The 23,090-nt window shown below is 41.8% G+C and overlaps 1 protein-coding gene across 1 annotated transcript in view; it reads left to right on the top strand.

The window, feature by feature from the left end:
- The first annotated feature begins 778 nt into the window (after nt 1–778).
- The window catches only part of MAP2K5 (mitogen-activated protein kinase kinase 5), a 256,439-nt gene continuing 234,127 nt past the window's right edge, over nt 779–23,090 (top strand). The window contains exons 1-3 of the mRNA XM_044231754.1: nt 779–1,481; nt 7,898–7,946; nt 21,587–21,654. Of these exons, the coding sequence (XP_044087689.1) occupies nt 1,347–1,481; nt 7,898–7,946; nt 21,587–21,654 (252 nt within the window). The 5' untranslated portion in view covers nt 779–1,346. The remainder of the gene's footprint in view (nt 1,482–7,897; nt 7,947–21,586; nt 21,655–23,090) is intronic.

The following is a 23,090-nucleotide window of genomic DNA, read 5'->3' as shown; positions in this document are numbered from 1 at the left end:
TAGCCGATTACGGACCAACCTACAGGTTGCAATTTGTAAACAAACTTTTATCTAGGCACCATAGATCACCACAATTGTGCACTTTAAAATATGAGAACAGGCATTTAAAAACAACCCAGGGTTATTGCTACTGCCTGAGATATCACCGATTGCTTAAACATTGCTATCGAGTTGAAAATACATGGACGAGACTATTTTCAGCAACGACTTATTAAGAGGACATGATGCCACTCCTGCAGCTGATCCCTGACAGTTTAACTCTTGGCGGATTTTTTTTTTTTTTAACTGTTGCTTTTGTACAGAGAGCTGTTTGCTATTTCAGGGTAATTGTGGGGTTTAAAAGAAAGGAACTCATACACTCTTTGCTAATGTGAGAGGAAGACGACCTTCTGCATCTGCGGCGTGGAAGAAGGAAGAGAAAGAGAAAACCACTTTTTGAGTTCTTGCTGATTTGGTGCCATTAACGAGGGTCGGAAAAGGCAAGGAGCTTCACTCGATCGCCGGGGCCGGACACAAGGCGACAGAAGTCTCCGAGTGGGGAAGCCCTGCGGGCCCTCATCCTCCTCCCCGCACTTTGCCCGCACTCACTCCTCGGTCCAGCCTGCCAGGTCGTGGGGGCGGGGCTGGCCGGGAGTTGCCCTCTTCCAAGATGGCGCCGCGGGAGGCGGGTCCCTCTCGCCCGCTCCCGGGGTTCCGGTGCCGCGCGTTTTGGTTCCGGAGTAACAGTGCCCTCGCCGCGCCTTCCTGCTCCTCCCCCTCCTCCTCCTGCCGCCGCCGCTGCCGCCGCAGCAGGAACGTTCGGCCTGCGGCGGCCGGGGTTGAGCCCGTGACTCGGGCTGGGGAACAGGACTCGCTCTCCCGTCCTCTGGCGGAAGGCCCTCGCTCAGCTCTCGCGTGCTCAGGGGGCCCTGGGGTTCCTTCCAAACAGCCCCCGACTGAGTCCCTTCCAGTCGGGGACCCTCCACTCTCCACTAAGGAGGAGTGGACACCTGCCGCTCTGCTTCCCTAAAACGGGGTCGTGCCCTCACACCCACACAGAGGGCAGAGAGCTTCACGATCCCGTTTCGCCCAGTTTTCCAATCCAGAACCTTCTGATCTCCGCTAGGTTCTAAGGGCCCCTGCCTCCTGCCCCGTCCACGCTCATAGGGAGGCAGCCCCCGACCCCAGACAGCCTGGGTCTGGCTCGGTCCCTGCGGGCTCCTTTCAGACCTCTCCTTCTCTCTACTCCCCCGCCCACGACCCTCTGTGTTCTTTCCCTCGCTCCCCTTGTCACCTCTTGGAGCTCTTGCTTCATCCGGATCCAGTGGGTACCTCCTGCCCCAGGATGTGAGCCCCTGTAACCTGTAATGCTGTGGCTGGCCCTTGGTCCCTTCCATGCCATGGAGAACCAGGTGCTGGTGATTCGTATCAAGATTCCAAATAGTGGCGCGGTGGACTGGACAGTGCACTCCGGGCCGCAGTTACTCTTCAGGGATGTGCTGGTGAGTGGTAATCTCAGTCTCCAAATCCCACTGAGGAGGGCACAGGGATTTGTGGGGGTAGATAGCGCCCTAACCACTGAATCTGAGTCTGGTGGCCGGAGCTAGTGAAGGTGGGCATTGCTGGCCTCCTGTGAGGGCAGTTTTATTGCTTCAGCGACAGGCATTGATTAATTGCATGGACTGAAATCTGGCAATTGTGCTGGGCCCTGGGGAAATAGAGATGAATCAGATTGAACCCCTGCCTTCAAGGAGCTCAACAGCCTGGACTGGGACATACACACAGAAGCAACCAAGTGGATGCAAAAAGCTGAGTCTGGAAGTTTTTTCCCCAAGTGTTTCTCGGAATGTCCCTGGCCAGATTCCAGCCATGCCTTTCTACTGAGTTCCCTGAACTTGGTGACTACTGGGGAGAGGGAAACTAGGCAGCTTGAATTTACCATGTTTCAGCAAACCTAAGGTGTCATTGGTTTTAAGATACTATTTTAGGTATCACTCAGAAAAAAAATACTGCCCATTAAACTGACCCGCTACACGTAAGAGAGTATTTGCCCAATTTCAGAGATGCTAACATTGGGGGAAAGGGTGTGTCTTTGAATCAATGCATGTCATTACTCTTACGATATTTGAATGGATTGCAAAGAAAGTCATGGGATGTGAGAACATCCTTGTGAGTGAAACCTTGGCAGTGGCCTTTTGAAACCTCTTACCTTTTTTGAGATAGTTACTGGGGAGTAGTTAGGCAGAATGGCTATTCCTGTGTTGCTTGTGAGTGGGAGAATCAGTACCACAACTCAGATTTCCTTACTTAGTAATTTTTTTCCACATGCTGCACTGCCATTTCTCATCTTTCAGCACACATTTGAGATAGCCAGAGTGCACTGTGCCCATTTTATATATTAATTGAGGCATGAAAAGCCGAACCTAACCCAGAAACATGTGGCAGGTACCAGATCTATGGTGCAGCTTACCTGCAAGGTAAGATGCGGTGGCGCAGGGGTTCCTGGGAGGAGGGAGATCGCTGATGTGATTTTTTTTTTTTTTCGTAGTCATAGGTGACTCAATCAAAATTTGATTCCTGTCCCTACATTTTGAATTCTGGATTTCCTGACCACCCAGAACATCACAGATTTTCAGGTGTCTGGGCCAGGAGTCCCAAAGCTGGCATGAGCCAGCAACTTCCAGTCTTGTACACCAAATGTTGGCCTTCTCTTTGCTTCTGGAATTCACACACTCACATGTTTATAGATTTCCTCCCTTATGACAAGGCCCAAACTTTTTAGCATGGCCCTCTAGGCCCTCTAGGCCTACCTGGACCAGCTCCATCTCCACTACACCCCTGGGAGCATCACGTGCTCCAGGTGCAAAGATCTAACCTTGAGTTCACCCAGGCTGTCTGCACTCTGCCCCTTTCTTCAGCTGGCCAACTCCTATCTGTCGTTCAGAGCCCAGCTTCACTTGTCCTCTACCTTAGTCTTGGCTATGTGTCCATCCTCTGTGTTCGCACAGCTTCGTTCCAGCAAAGGTCACGGGTTTTGTCACAGTTTTGTCTATCTCTTCCACTAAAATGGTAAACTTCTGGAGGAGATGGATGTTTCTGTCTCCCCTCTGTTTCTGGAACTTTTTAGCATCCCAAAATATTTGTTCAAATATTTCAAAGGGAGTGTCAAAGAAGATGCGTGCAGTTATGGTTTTGTGGGCCAGTCTACTAGGTTTTGAATCTAGAAACATGGGTTTAATTGCAGGCAGTCCCACTAACTAGCCAAGTCACTGTCTCTTTTAGCCTCAGTTTCCTTACTTGTAAAATAGGGACGATTCCTGCCCTCAAGACTTGGAAAGATTAAGTGAGATGTGCCTGTGATGAGAAAGATGTGAGCTTTCTTTCACTTTCCTCTTTTGAAATAAGAGAAGGTATTATTTAAAATAGAATGGTGCGGGGCACCTGGTTGGCTCAGTGGGTTAAAGCCTCTGCCTTCGGCTCAGGTCATGATCCCGGACCCCTGGGATGGAGCCCCTCACTGGGCTCTCTGCTCTGTGGGGATCCTGTTTCCCCCTTTCTCTCTGCCTGCCTCTCTGCCTACTTGTGACCTCTGTCTATCAAATAAATAAATAATCTTAAAAAAAAAAATAGAATGGTGCAATGTTTAAAAACCCAAACTCTGGGCCAAATTCCCTGGGTTTAAATTGCAAGCCTTACCAGACTCACCTGGGGCAAGTGTCTCAGTTCTTCATGTGTTTAAAAAAAAAAAAAAAAAGGAGGGTGGAGGATAAAAATAGTGGCCATCTGACAGAGTAGAAGGACTACTGGAGTTGATATACATAAAGCACTTAGAACAATCTGGAATTTAGTAAGTGCTTTTATAAGTATTGTTAAAATATAAGGGACAGGCTGGGTGGCTCAGTGGGTTGAGCCCTCCCTTCGGCTTGGGTCATGATCTCGGGGTCCTGGGATTGAGTCCCGCATCGGGCTCTGTGCTCGGCGGGGTATCTGCTTCCGCCCCTCTCTCTGTCTGCCTCTCTGCCTACTTGTGATCTGTGTCTGTCAAATAAATTAATAAAATCTTTAAAAAAAAAAAAAAAAATATATATATATATATATATATATATATATATATATAAGGGACAGGGCCTGAGTCTTTTGCTTCTCAAGCATCTCTCAATGATTCCTTGGCTCCAGGCTGACAGGCCTTAAAGTAAACTTTGCACAAACGGTCCCACCATCTAGAGCTCAGAGTGTCATGTGCATTCATGCGTGCGTGTGTGCAGGTAAGCCCAGGAGGAGCATGCTTTCTCAGGAAGGCTTAATGAAGGGCTCTTAGCAATGTGTGCTGTGCTCTCTCTTGTGCTCCTGAGAGCAGGCTCTGTGAACTGCGTGCTCAGATCCTGGTGGACACCTGTGATCTCTTCTCTAGGGTCATCTTATCTCTTCCTCAAGAAATTGGCAAAAAACCAACAGATATCTCAGCATCTTTGGCTTAGACCCTTAAAATTTAAAGCCCAGTGAAATCTAGAAGCATCCCCTTTATCTAATATAACGCTTCACTCCAGTTTTCAGATGAAGGAGCATGAACCCCAGAGGGGGAAAATGCTAAAGCCACACAGCTTGTTTTGGGCTGCACCAGCTACAGAAGCCAGAAGCAGCCCGTGGTCCCCGAGTCATTTGTACCTGAGCGTGTTTTGGACGTGGGGTTGTGGTGGAGGGCTGTTGTCACAGCTCCAAGCAGCTGGGAGACCTTTGGGAAGTCACCCCACTTCTCTGGGGCTTTGTCGTGCATCTGAATAATTAGGGGCTGGCTGCAGTGTGAAGTAGGCCTACTGATCTCCTAGGGCAGAGACATTTGGTGATCTGTTTTTCAGCTTTCTGTGTTCTGTTTCTTGTAGAGACAGCCCCCAGTTTTGGTAAGATTGTGCAGGAGATCTCAACTAGGCAGTGGGAGGAGAGAATGTTTTTCTAAATCCTCTTGCTGTTTGAACCCTGTCTCCTAAGTCCCAGCTCAGATTTCCCCTCATCTGTGAAATTTTTCTCTAAACTGAGCCTTTGATTTTTTTCCTGCCTCCTGAGTTAGCAAATATTTGACTATTTATGTCTTTTGTTTGGCTCTTATCATACTGTGAGTGCCCTGTTTTTGTTACTCTTTTAGGTTTGTCTTTATCTCTGTGACCACACCAGCATCTTCCTGAAACTTACTCTTCTGTAGCCTACAGCTTGTGTGATCTTTTTAGTGCAGGCATGTTGTAGATGCTTAATTATATTTTTGATCCATCACATAGTTGATGGATTTATTAAAAGCACAGAGAAGAAAAGGATCAAGAAATGATCACCATAGGGGCGCCTGGGTGGCTCAGGGGGTTAAGCCTCTGCCTTTGGCTCAGGTCATGATCTCAGGGTCCTGGGATCGAGTCCCACATCGGGTTCTCTGCTGGCAGGGAGCCTGCTTACTCCTCTCTCTCTCTCTCTGCCTGCTTGTGATCTCTCTCTGTCAAATAAATAAATAAAACCTTAAAAAAAAAAAAGAAAGAAATGATCACCATTAAGATATTTAAACTTAAGTTTTTTTTTGAAAACTTCTTTAGGTAAAGAAGTTTTAAGTCTTATGTTGAGACTTAAAATGGGTTTTTTTTTGGGGGGGATAAGTAACTTAAAATGTAACTGGAAAATATACATAAAATTTTGAAATGTGTCCTGCTTAGAAATGACTAGTAGGTATTACCTAATTTTGAAGCTTTTTAGCCCTTTGGCATCATAAGCCCTACTTTATTTGCTTTAACAAAACAAGGTGGTTGGTTGTATTCACATGATTCTCATGATTCTCTCAAGCAAATTTGCTTTTTCTTTCTCCTTTTCCCCACATTAGGTGTAAAAGCTGTGGGTCTCCTTATTTATGTTGATGGGTAAAGGACACCATTGCTGCCAGGCGAGGTTTTCAGCTAGTTATTAGAAATTTGCTGTTTGATGGGCTCTGCTATTCATAAGTAGGAAGTATCCTGAATTAGTCTGCTGTTACTATAGCGTTCACGTCTCCAGATTGAGATGATCAGAGTTCCCTTGAAGTAACCAGAGGTAACCTCAACTTGGAGCATAAGGGGTGGAGTCCCCCAGCTAGTTTTTAACAACACTACCAGCTAGCAAAGGCCCTCAGTAAATGCTGTGGAAGGAGGATGTAAGTGATGAGTGACCGTCCACCAGTCCTTGGGTGCTGAAATTTAGGGTTTCGTTGTGAGGTAGGCTTTGTAACGTTCCAGTAATAGTGACTTGTTATATTTAACAGACACTCATGTAGCACTTCCCCTGTGCTAGACACTCTTCTAAGCATTTATAGATATGAACTCATTTAGTCCTGTGAGGTATGTACAATCATGATCTCAGTTTACACAGAAGAAAAGGGAGGCACAGAGAGACTCAGTCAGTCTGCTAGTGAATGGCAGAGCCACGGTCCAGCCACTTTGGCTCTGGTCTACATACTCAAGCTTTACGCTAGCTGCCTGTAATCTTTATCCCATACTCTTTATCCCATACTTGTTTCCATTTACTCGTCAGTAAATACTTTCTACCTATAAGTGTACAGACTCTCTTTAACACTAAAATTTTTTAGAAATACTTCCTCAGAGTTGATGTTTCATTGGCTAAGACTAGAGGCAGAAGGAAAAAAATTCATCTCCTTTGACTCTAATGAGCGAGGACTGCCTCAGATAGTTCTCTTTGATCAATTTTATATGCACAGATTTATTTTTCAGGGAAAAAAAAGGCACTGTAGAGGCGAGGCTATTATGCAAATTTCCACTGCAGCAAAAGCTTCTGAAGAACTGCCTTTAGAAGGAAGTTGCAGCCGCCACTCTGCTCAGTGCCCCGCTTGGAAGGGCTGTGGGCTCCCTGCTGAGAACTACTGCAGGCGGCTTTGTCAGCCTGCTGCCTGGTGCCAGTTCCTGGCAGAGCCCAGGAGGGACGTTGTGGCAGGGCTCCCCAAGAGCGGCGAGGTTTGCTGACCATTTGGGTTAGGCTGGACGTAATGGAGGGTCACTTTTCCCAAAACTGGCTATTTCTTGAAGATGTTCCGTGCCTCTTTAACTAAGCTGTCTCTGCAGACTGATTTTCAAGATTGCAGCTTTATGCGTTCATTTAAACATTGAATCTGATTATGTACCTTAGACAAAATTTTTTTGTAGGCTAGATTCACTCTATTCCGGTGTCATTAAATGTATGTTTTCCAGTGCATAAGAGTATAGGTTGATAAAAATTGTTTGTATCACATGTGGTGTTATGGGTTAATATCATCATTGGAATAATACATCACGGAAACTTATTTTTCTTAACTCTTTGCACAATGAATACAAGGCGAGAGGTTGCTAGTTACGTATCAGAAACTACATTTGTTGTCTACAGTGCGCTAGTTTAACACGTTTATTATTTAAGTTAATTCTTGCATTACCCCAGTGAGTATTACTAGACCCATATTGGAAGATAATCAAATAGAGACTCAGAGAGGTTAAGTTATTTGTTAGCAGTCACACAGCTAGTTAAGTACAGAGCTGAGATTCAAACCCAGGCTAGTCTGACTCCTAAACCCCTTTCTATTGGTCGTATATTCCACAGCTTTCCAAGAACAAACTGTGTGTGCACAGTTTTAAATGCACACATAGTGTGTATACGCTGTAGAATCAAGAGTAAAAGATTATGATATTAATACAGAGTAGATTTGTAGATTTGGTAAAGAACTGCCTCCCCCCAACTCACCCTTAAATAGAGATGTAAACTCTGGGCTTATATTGCTGGGCTAAGTGTGATTGTGAACTAATGTTTTTATAGTTTATGCCAACATTTCAAAAATCTTTTTCAGGTTCTCATATTTCCTCTAGGATTTGCCACATGTTAGCAATAAAGAAGATGGCTAATTGTGTTTCTTTATTCTTTCTTTGTTTAGGATGTGATAGGCCAGGTTCTGCCTGAAGCAACAACCACAGCATTTGAATGTAAGTCTGGCTCGTATACTTTCTTGACTGTTTCTTTCTGCAGTAATTTTTCAAAGGGTTTATGGGTTGCATGACTTTAGAAACTGACAAAAACCGATTATTTATGATCATCATATGGTACATTTAAATATTTATAAATTAATGCAAGTTTAATGATGATACTGAACTGAGTAATATTTTCTTATTTAATCATATCTTGGGTGTGCATATTTCTATAATATAGCTTTAATTACCAACATGACCTTTATCTGCTCTTGCTCCTCACTGTAATAATATTGTGGGACAAAATGAAACGTGTAAACTACCTGTAGGCCAGTGATTATTGATTAAGAGATTGTAATCCATTGCTGCTTTAAAACAGCAACAGAATAGAGCTTTTAGGTGAGCATTGCTTGGAATGATTCTGTTTCAGTGGGCCTTGGCCTGGCCGGTACATGATGACAGGAGCCCTTCAGATCTTGAATCCTTCTACCTTACTACCCAGCCCCGCCCCACAGTTGGCTTGGGGGATTGGGAAGGGCAGGATGGATTAGAAAACTAGTTTTGACATGAGCCAGGTCATTGCAGGGGGTGTTAGATTTTGGAAATGTTAAGATGAGAGTTTAGTTCATGGAAAGGGGCTCTGGTGTAGAGAGGGATAGGGTAGGATTTTTAGCTGTGGTTCCCGTCTTTTCTTTTGAAGGTGAGGGTCACTTCTCCGTGAGAAGATGTATGATTTCTCCATATTATGGTATACTTATTGTTCTTGGTTTTTAGCAGATGGTTAATGACAGTGAGTATAGTGTCCTCTCTTTCAGTACTTACTACCGAAATATAAAATGAGCAAAATCTTGGTTTCAGCAGCTTCACATTTAGGAAGCTGTTCAGCAGAAATACTTGCCCCTGTGTTGAATACCCTTCAAACAAACTATCCTTGTGCAATTTTTTTTTTTTTAATTTTTAAAAAGATTTTATTTATTTATTTGACAGAGAGAGATCACAAGTAGGCAGAGAGGCAGGCAGAGAGAGAGGAGGAAGCAGGCTCCCTGCTGAGCAGAGAGCCTGATGCGGGGCTCGATCCCAGGACCCTGGGATCATGACCCAAGCTGAAGGCAGAGGCTTAACCCACTGAGCCACCTAGGCGCCCCTGTGCAATTATTTTTAACAGGAGAAAATTAGAGGAAAGCTAAATGCCTAGAATAGTGGATTAATACGTTACCCATTATCTGAAGCAGCAACCGACTGAACAGCAGCTAAAGAGAATGAGTTAGGATTTTATGCATTGGCCTGAAAAAATTTCCACGATATTTTGTTGAATAAACAAATAGTATGTTATGGTATGAGCCCATTTGGTAAAATAGCTAATCCCTCCATCTCCCTCCTTCTTGTCTGTATTGAGAGACAAGGATCTGAAGAGCGTCCGCTCATAGTGCCTTGCAGTGGTTTCCCCTGGAGTGTGGACTTGAGGGTTAGAATGGGGAATGGTTGGCTAAATGAGCACACTTTTTCCTTTCTGTATTTCTCTATTATTTGAATATTTTCAACAATCATTCTGTGTATTTAAAAGTCACTTGTGTAGAACTCTTAAAATAATCAGTATTTTATTAACCACCCTGGACTCTATTTACTGTTGAAAAATGGTACATGTATCTGAAGTCCATATTAGTGTTGCAAGCTTTTCAGACCCTTTTTAATAAGTTTTTAATAAGTTTCATGGACAGGCTGATAGTAAACATCTGTCCCTGTTGCCGGGTGCTGTGCTAAGAACATTCCATGGTTATCTCATTTAATTTAACCTTCACAAGACCCCCATGAAGTACTTTGAAGGACTGTTTTTTTTTTTTTTCAATTTAGTTTTATTTTATTTAAATTAAGTTAGTTAACATATAGAGTCTTACTAGTTTTAGAGATAGAGTTCAGTGATTTGTCAGTTGTGTGGAACACCCAGTGCTCATTCCATCCAGTGCCCTCCTTCATGCCTGCCACCCAGTTATCCCATTCCCCTGCCTCCCTCCTCTCCAGCAGCCCTCAGTTTATTTCCTATGGTTAAGAGTCTCATGTTGTTATTAGCTCCATTTTGGAGGAAAAGACATCTCCGCTAAGTAGCTTGCTCACAGTCTAGTGAGTGAGGTAAACTTTCTCATGTGGACTCCAGAGCATATATACACTGTCAGCCACTTTTGATACTTGTTCTGTGTGTTGTAATCATTCTTGAAGTCACTTACTCTGATTGTTCATAAGTGTAGCAGAAAAGAAGTGTGTTAAGTATTGTTTACATGACTTATGGGTTTATATGACTTGGAAGTTTACATGGCTTATGGAACAACTCTTGAAAAAATAAAGCTTTAATCAAAGAAATATTTAGGGTAATATAATTAATACTGAAAAGTATATCTAACACTAAGAGAAAAAATATTTAAATTTCTATGTTTAAGTTCTTAGAGATGTTGTTCCTTCTTTACTGAAAGGAGGGTAACAGCTCTGTACCCGTCTGTGTCTTGACCAGTTCTAGGCAAAACAAAACCCCAAAACATAGATAAAATAGTAACTGTCCTTTGTTTCTTTAGCCTAGGTTAAAATCCTAGCCTGGCTCTTTTCATGATTGCTCTAGGATGACCTTGTGTTCTGACCCAAAGATCTGAACTAATAAGTGGAGTCTATGTAGAGGAAATACTTGGAAAGACGTAGTTTGTAGGCTGATTTGCTGACATTTTGGAGCTATGCCAGTGGTGTATAGCTATGATGGAACAATTCCCAGATAAATAAAACTTTGACCAAAGATGTCTTTATGGTAATATGTTTAATATTGAAAAGTGTATGTAACACAAGTTGATTTCTTTTTCAAGAAATGGTATTGTATATAGTGATGAATTAAGCAACAAGAGAAACGGTGTTGTCAAATTTACCAAGGAAATGAGTTGATAAGTGGAAAGGAGGGGGGAAGGTAATCCTACAGATTCTTCATTTCTGAGAAGTGCCGTCTATTGGCTTAGTCTCTGACCCCACCCAGATGGGGTTAATCTCTCCCCACCTTTGCTAGAGCAGGTAACCCATTGGGCCCCCCTTCCCATGAGCTGTGTGCGTATTTTCCTTCCTCACTAGATTTTGAATGACTTGACAGGTACCATGTTTTATTTCACTCTTGTTCTTAGTGCTTAGCTTAGTGCCTTGTGGGAACACCCTTGTTGAATAAAATGGAATGTTGTGTGTCCATATTCAGATGATAATTTTAAAATTAATGTGACCTAAAGCCAAGTAAATCATTTGCTATTTTTGGATTATTTGTGCTGTTGCCTAGGCAAGGGATATAAACTGACTGGTGGTGGACCAGTCAGGCTCCAAATTCAGATTCCCACACTTGACTAGTCCCTCTGACCTAAGGGGGCAGGGGATCTACAGTCACTCTCTTCTTTCCTGTTTCTGTTCCTGGGGATAGTGTTTTTGAGGAGAGTTAGGCTGGAAGAGGGGAGGCAGACCCATTTGTGCTGAATTTACCTCTTAGACCGATGGCCCTAAACCTTTTTCATCTTAGCCCTTTTAGGCCCTTTCACCTTATAATTAGAGTGCAAATAACAATACTTTCCAGTGTCTAGTGTTTGATTTCTTTTTTAATTAAGAAGGTATAGATGATTTTTAAAAAGTGTTTAAACAGTGTAAAAATGAAAAGAAAACTAAAAGTCCCCATTTCCCCAGTTCACCATTTAACAGTTTCTTCCTTTTCCTTATGAAGTTTTCTCTGGATGTAACACACACTATACGGCAACTAATTTCCCCTGCCCCCACTTAGGGTGTCTGTAGGACCTCTTTCAAACATTAACGTGCACAAATCAACTTCAGTCTTTCGGATGACTACATTATGCCAATTTTATGGCTGTGGCTTAATTTATTTGACCAACTGATAGACCAATTGTAAGTTGTTAGCATTTTTTAGTATTAGAAAAAATGCTGCATATTTAATATAAGGTATTGCCTTATATCTTTCCACGTTGTAGAAATATATTTGTAGGATCAATTCCCAGGAGTTGGAACTACTGAGACAAAGAGTACCCCTGTTTTACATTTTAATAGCTATTACCATGTTGCTCTCTAATGGTAGAACCAATTTACAGTCCCACCAACAATGTTTGAGAATGCCCATTTCTCCCTACCCTCACCAAATCTGGGTATATTTTTTATGAGCGAAATTCCTAGTCAATGTCAGTTTGAAGGGCAGAGGAGATTACTATGGTGTTGTTTTATTTTGTGTCAGTTATAAGTGAGCTTAAGTATCTTTTCACTGCTCTTTCAGTCATACGTATTTTATTTCTGTGAACCATTTTGTCACCTTTGCCCATTTTTCTTATAGATTGTAGATTTTGAATTGATTTAAGGGCTTTCCAATATTGAGAAAATTGGGGCTTTGTCTTACATGTTAGAGCTATTTTCGTCTATTTACTGCTTTCTTTTTAACTTGCTTTGGTCTTTTCCCCCTCTTCTTTTTTTTCCACGGAGAAGGTTGAAGTTTTTACATGGTCAGATTTTTCATATTGCCCTTTGTGACTTCTGCATTTATGTCATTCTTAGGAAGATCTTCTGCATTCCAGATATTGAAAAAACATTCATCCGTATTCTTTTTTGCTGTACTTTAATAGGGTTAAGCACACACATATTAGCTATGTATATAAAAACATATATTCATATGTGTATTAATGTGGGTTTTCCCCCCTGAAAAGAGCCTGCATTTTTAATACAGATGTCCAAAGATTTTACATTTTTGTACCATCTCCAGTCTGTTTTGATGAAAGGAGGAGTCAGGTGGGGAATCCAACTTTATTCAAGCACTTGGACAGCTGACTCCATACCAGTTATTGAATAATTTGTCTTTTCCCAGATGTGAGAACACTCCTGAGACAAAGCTAAATTCCATTAGCATAAAAGGCCTGTATGTTTGCATGTGTGGGCCCTACATATAGGAGCTTGACATTCATATAGGCCCAGAGACCCCTGCTGATTTCCACAGTTTCATTAACAGATTAATGAGTGCACCAACACACGAGGCGATACAAATCAGCTGTGCCCACTAATGAGTTTCCTGGATCTGTTACATGGGCTCCTCTCCTTGGATTATCTCTACACAGGTGACTGCAGCAAAGTGACTCTTGGGGCTGGTGGCACTGGGTGGTAAATTCTTACTGGTGACTTAAAAGATGCATTGTGAGTCTATGTAGACAAGTGCTGATTTACACCTATAAATACCATGTGGCCGCACTTTCCCATGGTACTCCAACTTCACGTGTTTTGGTCTATAGCTTTCATAAGTATCTTTACACTTGTCAAGCTGTGCCTCTGAGTTTTGGTTCGTAAGATATGGTTGTAGGATAAATCTTTATTTTATCTTTATCTTTCTTCAATCATGATCATTTTACACTTCTCATTTTAGTTGTTTTATGAATTTCTGGAAGATTATTTTGGGAGGAGATTTTAAAACCAGCTCATCATTTTTTTTTTTTAATTTTATTTTTAAGTACTCTTTACACCCAACCTGGGGCTTGAACTCATAACCCAAGATCAAGAGTTGCACGATCCACCAGCTGAGCCAGATAGGTGCCCCCAGTTCATCATTTTAAATTTGGCATAATATGAGCATTTAAAGCAAAATTATTTAAGTCGTAAATTCTTTTTTTTTTTTTTTTAGATTTTATTTATTTATTTGACGGAGAGAGAGCATAAGCAGGGGGAGCGGCAGGCAGAGGGAGAGGGAGAAGCAGGTTCCCCGCTGAGGAGGGAGCAAGATGTGGGGCTCGATCCCAGGACACTGCGATCATGACCTGAGTTGAAGGCAGATGCTTAACTGATTGAGCCACCCAGGCACCCATAAATTTTAAATTCTTACAGCATAGAAAATCACTATAGCTGATTACTGGAGAATTACCTATAGGATATACCCTTCATGTCCAAACAGCAAAGGTAGTGTCATTAAGAATAGTTGGGTGAGAACCCCTTTTTGCTTTGGAGAAAAGTCTTAATTCTAATATATTTGGAAATCAAATTATTTGGAAAAAATGAAATTTCATTTTCTTAAACTGTAGTATGTGTAAAAGGTAAGTGGTTGCTTATAAGTAAAACTAAGTAGTTTAATAAAAAATTGTAACTCACAGGGCGCCTGGGTGGCTCAGGTGGTTAAAGCCTCTGCCTTCAGCTTAGGTCATGATCCTAGGGTCCTGGGATCGAGCCCCGCATTGGGCTCTGCTCAGCAGGGAGCCTGCTTCGTCCTCTCTCTCTGCCTGCCTCTCTGCCTACTTGTGATCTGTCTCTGTATGTCAAATAAATAAATAAAATCTTAAAAAAAATTGTAACTCACAATAGTACACAGTCTAAAAATTATTTAACAGGTTAAGAGTTAATTATGCTGATACTGAGACTATTTGAAGAGAGTTTTAATTTATTCAAATTTTGGTTTGCAGTATCATCCATGTACAAAGTCCAGATCCCTTTTAGTCTTAGGAGAATAATAGCTTTATTAGTAGTCTTGTTATTTTGCATGCAAATTAAGAAGTTCAAGTCCTCATTCAAGTACCAGGCTAGTTGCTCCTTGAAGACGCTAGACAATACTGCCATTGTTGAGTCTCTAGAAACCCTATCATAGTACCTGGCATATAGTAGACACTCAGTATGTTTCTGGAGTGCAGTGGATGGATAGTTGAAGGAATGAAGGACAAGCCTTCAAACCCTATATCTCACCCATCAGAAAATCCCATTAGCTCTGGCTTTAAACTATATCCCGCATATGATGACTGCTCCATATGTCAGCTTTGTTTAGGCCACCATCATCTCTCACCTGGCCTAGGTCAGTGGTTTCTCCTAACTGGTCTCCCTGTTTCTGCTTTTGCCTCCAAACAGCCTGTTCTGCACGTAGCAGCCAGTGATCCTTTGTAAGTGAGATCACAACACTCAGCACCCTCCAGTTTCCATCTTACTCAGGAGTAAAAGCCAAGTCCTTAAAATGCCCTCCGAGGTCCTGCCTTTTCTCATCTGCCCCCAATTCTGCCACGGCGCTGCTTCTCTGAACTCCTCTCTTTCTCTCCCAGCTCTCGTGCTGTGCTAGCTACTCTGCCTTTCTCTCAGTCTCTTGAACATAGCAAGTATTCTGCTCCAAAGCCTTTGCATTAGCTCTTCCTTCTGCCTGGAACACCTTTCCCCAGACACCTGTGCTGCTCACCTCCTCATCCCCTTACGTCTGTCTCAGCTGGAGTGCAAGCTTCAGGAGGGCAAGGCTGCTCTAGTGGCCATTGACATATTTGTTGGAGAGAAGAAGGGAGCAAAGAAGTGAAGAAGGAAACAGGAGGCAGGGACATGGAGCAAAATTAAAATTCATGGCCAAGAAGATTTGGCCATAGAAACTGAGACTTCTGGTCCTGTCCACATCTTAGATGTCATACCTGAGAAGGGCTCTATAAACTTGACAACCTTTCTGATAATTTCTTGTTGAATGTCTTTTCTAACCTCCACAGTTGTGTTTGCATTTCTTTCCTCTTGTCTTGGGAAAATGCCTTTGCTGTAGTTCTAATTGACTCGCCTAGCACTGAAGGAGTGTGACAAATGACATATAATATATTGCCTTAACTTTCTGTTGCTCTTTGCAGAAGCTGGGTTGTTTCCCCTGAAAGCCCATTTGAGCCCTGCCACTGCAGTGGGTGCTCTGTGGCAGAGAGCTCCGTGGCGTCTGCCAGGTTGCCTGCTGTTTACCTTGATAGGCTCTGTGCTTGCCATTCTGACCGCCCCTTACCTGAGGCTGCCTCTCCTCTATTGGGCCTTTATGTTCCTCCTCTTGGTTTCTCTTTTGGATTGCATGTTGCTTCAAATAAAATTGCTAACAACATATGGCCTGTTATGATTCTCTTTTCCCAAACTCTGCCATTTTGTATATTTGTGACACACTGCAGATTTTGTGAAGATTGCTTCATAATATTTGTTTACCATCTGCTGCACTCTATTTGGTATCTTGCTAGGATTTTTTCCTCCATTTTAAGTGACATTAACAAAATCCAGCCAGTACATAGACTTTCTGGTTCTACTTTTGCTTCCCTAATGTGCTGGAAAATCATATTACTGTGCTCCAGGCAACTAGAGAAGTCTGGAATTCTCATTGTGAACCAGTGTATCAGATCTATTGCATATACCGACCCCCCTCCCCGCCTTGGTCATATCTAGTAATGCTTTTTTGGTCAGATGGTAAAGAACCTCTATGTATAAGACAAAAAGTTCAAATTATTTTCTCTACTTCTCTTTACTTAGTACCACTACTTTCTAGTGTTCTTCAACAACATATTTATAACCTTGAAATTCTTTGTGCCACATTAGTAAGTTTTTATGATCCTCAGTTCCATTTAGTGTTCATATTATAGCTAAGCGTTTGATAGGCAAATAGCCAGAGTCAGCTGGAAGGGCTGTGTGTGTCCAGCTTTCAACAGAGAACTATTTTAAATTACTGTTACACCAAATTTCTTGGTATGTCTTCCTAATTTATACTTCAATACTTCTAATACCTGTCAATTTGTTGTCTTTATTTTAAAGATTATTTATGTATTTGAGAGAGAGGAAGGGAGAGCACCAGTGAATCAAGGGAGAGGGAGAGAATCTCAGCCAGACTCCCCACTTGGGGCCTGATCCCGTGACCCTGGGATCATGACCCAAGCTGAAACTGGGCTTTGGATGCTCAACCAACTGAGCCACCCAGGTTCCCCCCTTTGTTTTTATGTTAAAATATTTTTTTATAGCTTTATTGATATATAATTGACATATAACATTGTGTAAATTTGAGGTATACAACCTGCTGATTTGATACACTTATATATTCCAAACTGATTTCCACCGTAGCATTAGCTAACATCTCTGTCCTGTTACAGAATTGCCATTTCTTTTTTGTGGTCAGAATATTTAAGATTTACTTTCAGCAGCATTCAGATATGTGTCATAGTGTTGGGTGCCTGGGTAGTACAGGCCTTTAAGTGTCCAGTCTTGGTTTCAGCTCAGATCGTATCTTGGGGTCATGGGATTGAGCCCCCTCAAAGGGCTCCATGCTCAGCACAGAGTCTGCTTAAGACTCTCTGCCCTCAATGCAAGCTCTCTCTCTCTCTCTCTCAGACAGATAAATAAATCTTTTAGAAGTATGTTACAGTGTTATTAGTTATAATCACCATGCTTTACATTAGATCTCCAGACCTTGTTATAACTAGAAATTCATACCCTTTGGCAAACGTTCCCCATTTGCCCCTGCCCCAGCCCCTGATAATTACACTCTGTTTTTCTAAGTTTAGCTTTAAAAAAAAAAAGATTGATTTATTTATTTTAGACGGGGAAGGGGCAGATGGAGAGAGAGAGAGAGTCCTGAGCAGATTCTGCGCACTGAGTACAGAGCCTGATGCAGGGCTTGATCTCATGACCCTGAGATCACAACCTTAGCCAAAACCAAGAGTCAGACACTTAGCCAACTGCACCACCCAGGTGCCCTTAAGTTTGGCTTTTTAAAATTTCACATATAAGCAGTATCATACAGTATTTGTCTTTTTCTAACTTACTTTACTTAGCATAATGCCCTTCACAGGGTTCATCTAAGTTGTTGAAAATGGCATGTGTCTTTCTTTTTCATGGCCAAGTAATATTCCATTGTATATGTAGACCACATCTTTAGTCATTCATCTGTTGGTAGACACCTAAGTAGTTTCCATATCTTGACTATTTTGCATAATGAGCACAGAGGTTCATGTATCTCTTTAAGAGAGTGATTTGGTTTCCTTTGGATAGATGCCCAGAAATAGAATTGCTAGGTCACACAATAGTTCTATTTTAATTTTTTTGAAGAACCTCTGTACTGTTTTCCACAGTAGCTGCACCAGTTTACATTCCCACCAGTAGTGCACAAGGGCTCCGTTTTCTCCTCATCCTTCCCAACAGTTGGTGTCTCTAGTCTTTTTGATGATAGCCATTCTAACAGGTGTGAGGAGATAACATCGTGGTTTTGATTTGCATTTCCCAGATGATGAGTGATAGTGGGCATTTTTCATGCGTCTCTTGGCCATCTGGATGTCTTTGGAATTTATCGTCTTTACAGACAAGTGTATTCTTACTTAAGTGTCAAGGCAAGTAAATGGTTTGACTGCCATCACAGGGATAGATAGCTTGGGTTTTGTGTTTTGGCCGGAATCATCAATCTTATAGGTGGGATTACTTTTCCAACTCAGTTTCCTCTTTGACAAGAACAGGAGTCTTCATTAAAACTACTGATCACAAATAGCGAAGAGTCTCTCAGTCACCCAAAGTGCAATTTGCAAAGAAAACCAATACCTATATAAAATGGAGTCCCTTAATAATCCATAAGAACCATTAATCACTATGTCATGTAAGTCTGATTTTATCCCCAGGCTTTATTAGAATGCCTCCTTCAAGTTAACTGAAATCTTTCTTTTGGAGTCAGAAGCCTTATGGAACAGCACCAACACTTTATCCCTAGGTTGGGTATTTGGGCCTTTTGGCCTCGGTTTTCTGTCCACTTAGAGCCAAGTGTCCTTATAGTGTTTTGTAACTCCTCTTCGTGAAACTGCTAGGCAAGAAATTCTGGTAGCTGACTTCCCTCACAGGTTTTTTGTTTCGCTTTATTTATTTATTTATTTTCCTGAACTAATCACTCAGCGATTTCATGGAATTCCAGAATCTTCTGTTTTAAGAAACCATAAAGGTTCAAGCTCTGGCTTTGAGAGCTTAGAGAGCTCTTGTTGTGTTATTCCTGATTGTGAGAGACTGTAAATTAAATGTTTTTTCTGGAATCCATGCCCTCTCTTCACAAATTCTTTTTTTTTTAAGATTTTATTTATTTATTTGACAGAGATCACAAGTAGGCAGAGAGGCAGGCAGAGAGAGAGGAGGAAGCAGGCTCCCTGCTGAGCAGAGAGCCCGATGTGGGACTCGATCCCAGGACCCTGGGATCATGACCCAAGCTGAAGGCAGAGGCTTTAACCCACTGCGCCACCCAGGCGCTCCTCTTCACAAATTCTAAAAAGAGTTTTCACCTGTTTTATTATACTCCAAACACTTCTTCATCCCTTGTGAATGGTACCTTTTTGAGGTCTTGTATATATTGAAATTTGAATATAAACAATTCCTTTAGCCACCATCTCTGTAGCTAGTTCTGATGTAGAAATGAGAGTTACAAAAAGCTGCTTTATTCAGGCTGGAAATTTTACCAAGTTCAGGACTTCATCAAGAACAAATCCTTGTAGCCCACATCTAAATGGAGAATTTGACTTGCTTTTAAAACAAAAATGTGAAGTGTTTTCATGTGTGGCAATATGTAACATTACATCTCTTTATACTATATCAGTTTTTTCTTTGTTTCCTGTATTCGTAAGAAAACATTTTTGACTTAGCCTTGAAAATACTGGTTTCTAGAACTTATGTAGGAACTCCCCTTTGTTTCCAAACTAGAATGGCATTTCTTTTTCTTCTCCAATTTAGCTTTAATAGTGTCTGCACCTCAGAAAGAAAGAGCTAAATTCCTGTATAGTTTCTTATATATGTAATATTCTTAGGCCTCTGCCTCTTAGGCAGAATGTTTTTATTATTATTATTTTTTAAATGTTTGTTACAGGAAATGACCACTATGTGCCTTTTATACTGAGAACAAGCAGCTCTTAGTAGAATAGTACAGTAGTGACACTGGACAGCTCTTTCTTATGTAGCTATTTAAATGGTGTGACTTGATGATACTGATTTGCATTGAGTTCAGGAACTCTTTGGGAGTGAACCACGATCCAGGATCCAGGAACAAATGCTTTGGAGAGAAACCCCAATGAAAGCAGTTGGCTTGATCACTGAGCAGGGTTGGCTCAACTGCTAGTTTCTATCATGCTGTCAGATAGATTGCTATTGGCTGCTGGGAGGAAAAGGAAGTAGCATTTTGCTCTGCAATGGGCTAATTAGGAGAGAATACAAGCTCCCTCCTAGGGTTTCCATGGCCTGGCCACTGAGCAGGGGGATATCTTCAGAACCGTGGCTGGATGGGAGGGAGGACTGCTGGGATGTGGTGGGCAAAGATCCACGAGCTGGACTGAACTCCCCCTGTATTTTCAGTAAGAGTCCCTAGAGCATGTCATGTAAGCTTGTTCTCTGCATGACCTGAGATTTGTCTGCTTCTCCAGGCCTGGGATCAGGTTCTCTGCATCTGACCAAATCAGCAATTAGATACTCAAGAGTGACCAAAACCAAATAAATAAATAAATAAAATAACAACACTGGCTGTTTAACAAGTACATCAGAGCTGCACCAGCTGAGAGCGAGCCTGCCCTTTCCAAGTTGCCCCCGGGAACATTGTTGGAGCATTCTTCCAACAATGCTACAAAATGCTCAAAATGTTTTTGGTATTTTTCTTTCAGCCATATATTTAGAACCTATCATATAGGCTGTTTTGTTGACAGATCTTTATTTTTAGAGGGATGAAAGAGCTAACTAAATATTTAGAAATAAACAAAAGTCATTCCAAGTCGTACCTGGCAGATAGCACAGGTGAGCGACCAGGCAAGCAGTTCTGTTTTGGGTTAAAAATGAGATCTGATAGGGTCATCACCTGGCTGGCTCAGTTGGTAGAACATGTGACTCTTGATCTCTGCATTGTTGGTTCGAGCCCCACTTTGGGTGTAACGTTTACTTCCAAAAAAAAAATTTTTTTTTTCAAAAAAGGATAAAAAGAGCTCATATTTTCACACGGTCTCTCTTTGGGTTCTTAAAGCAGTTTTCAAAGAGGTATTTCAAAACTTTTGAACAGGAGAAGCATCATGGAAATAAGTTTCTGGATGTGGGCTGCTTGGGATGATGCAGTTATTCAAATGTACATGTCCTCCTTGTGTATTTTGTAAAGTCTAATTATCCTCCCAATTTTGGGACTATCAGATTTTTTTCAAAATCGCATGAATAGCCATTTGAAGGCTGTTATAGTCAGAGTACCCCACAGAAATGAAACTGTTTGGAAAGAGCAAGTGACCTAGCAGATAGAATGGGTTATGGGGTTAACTGTGTTAAGAGTTGCTTTGCAAGTTAACCTTCTAGAAGCTCCCTATTCTTCTGTGGAAAGGGGATGGTAGTAATCCAGTCACACTGTCCACATCATAGGATCCTTGCGCAATTTTTAAGGAGATGTGGTGTCTGAAGCACGAATCATGGTGCTTTGTGTGTAGTCGTGTTCAATATTATCAAGCTGCTGTCACATGAGAGCTTGCCCGGGAGAGAGGAAGACCGGACAGAAAAGGGACAGGGTGCTGTGTGAGAAAGAAGGAAAGCACTCAGGGTAGAGCAAGACTGGCCTCCTTCAGTGTGCAACATTCTTCACACCAAACCTGTTTATTCACACTCCAGTGACACTTAACCTAGATACAAGTCAAGCTTGACGTAAGCAGTATTTTAATTCTTAGCTGTCCCGGAAATTTCTGGCTCTTTATCGAGACTGCTTATATTCTGAACAACAAAAAACCCCAGCAAAACAAACCGATAACCTCAGTATCCTCAAAAACACGGTTTTGAAGATTTGGCTCTCACGTTGTGAAAAGCAGTTGTGTTCCGTTCCCAGCTGACGTGGTTTTGTGCATTTAAACACCACAAATCTCACCGCTCGCACTGTGTTGCCTTTGAAACAGATGAAGATGAAGATGGTGACCGAATTACAGTGAGGAGCGATGAAGAAATGAAGGCCATGCTGTCCTATGTAAGTCGTCATAAAATTGTCACATTACAAGATGAGAATGTAAATGTCATATTATAATGTGTTGATGTAATTGTGGGCGCTTTTTCTCGCACGGTGAAGACGTAAAAGTAAATCACAGCTACCATAACATTCTTCTGTAGGATGCATAAGGGTCTTAAGGATTTCCTTACACGTTAAAGTTAAGGGCGTTCTTTTCAAAAGACACTTACTGATCATATCATGAACATTAAGAATAATGCATCTTAATGACTTTTGCATTAGGTATGGTGCAGACTAAATGGACTATCAATTTCCTGTATTTTTTATGCAGTACTTAAAGTAACGGCTCATTAAAAATGAACCCCTGGGCTCTAAAAAATTTTTCAAAATCTACTTTCAACTGGAGATCTCTTTCACCCTTCCAGACAGACTGTAGTTAAATGTAGCTGCAGGCTCAGTATGGATACACGATTTTAAAGTGTTATTTTATGCACTAACCACCCCTCTTTTTCTCTACCCTGAAATGAACCACAGGGTTACTTACTGAATCAGAGGGATTTGAATATATCCTGAAGTGACTTTTCTTTTGTGTTGCAAATTTCAGTGGAAATTTGCCTTAGCGTTTGTCTGGGACGGAAGTAGATAAACGAGAGAAGACAAAAGGGTACACGCCTAAAACTTTAATACTAAGCCTGACAAGTCCAGCTGTGATGAGGAGGTACAGCTTCCCTGAGCCCTGATTTGTGCTGGCCTCTTACTGTGTTATTTCCTCTTACTCATTTTATTTTCTTTCATCTGAGTTTGTAATCTCTTTACAAAACCTTTTCTAGTGATCTGGAGAGCACCAGAGCACTGGACTTAGATCAGACCACGTCTCTCTGGCTTGCGGGCCTTGGCAGAGCACTTAACCTTTCTAGCTACCGCTGCCACATCTGTCACTTATGGGTGGTAATACTTGTCCTTTCTACTGCACAGGTTCATTGTATGATCAAATGGGATAATCGATGTGAGAGACCTTTGCAAAGTTAAAAGTTCTAGACAAAGGCAAAGTGGTATAAAGGTGGAAATGATGGTATCAGGGCCCTTGCTTGTCCAGGAGACTCCATTCCTAGCCAACAGTGAGGTTGTAGATTTTTGATGGACCTCAACTTCCACCAGAATACTGTTTCATTGTAATGAAGACTGTAAAATATCTGTAAGGTTTTCCGCCAATAGTTTTAATTTAGGGTAGGAGGAAAGAGAACAAGAAGGATGGCATGATTAACAGAGCGTTGCATTCAGACCAGCACAGAGTAGGAAAAGTCAATTTCCCATTGACTTCCCATTAACTTATTTGAGAGTCTTTGTGCACTGAGAATTTAGAGCAGGGCTCATCAGTACCTTGAAAGGCAAAGGAGAATTGTCTGCTGAAAGGTCTAGCACTAGTATTGATAGATTGGCTAACTCTCCTGAGAATG

This window comes from Neovison vison, chromosome 13 (assembly GCF_020171115.1).
Source record: "Neovison vison isolate M4711 chromosome 13, ASM_NN_V1, whole genome shotgun sequence".
In the NCBI taxonomy this organism is placed as follows: Eukaryota; Metazoa; Chordata; class Mammalia; order Carnivora; family Mustelidae; genus Neogale; species Neogale vison.
This window is presented reverse-complemented; position numbering and strand designations above follow the sequence as displayed.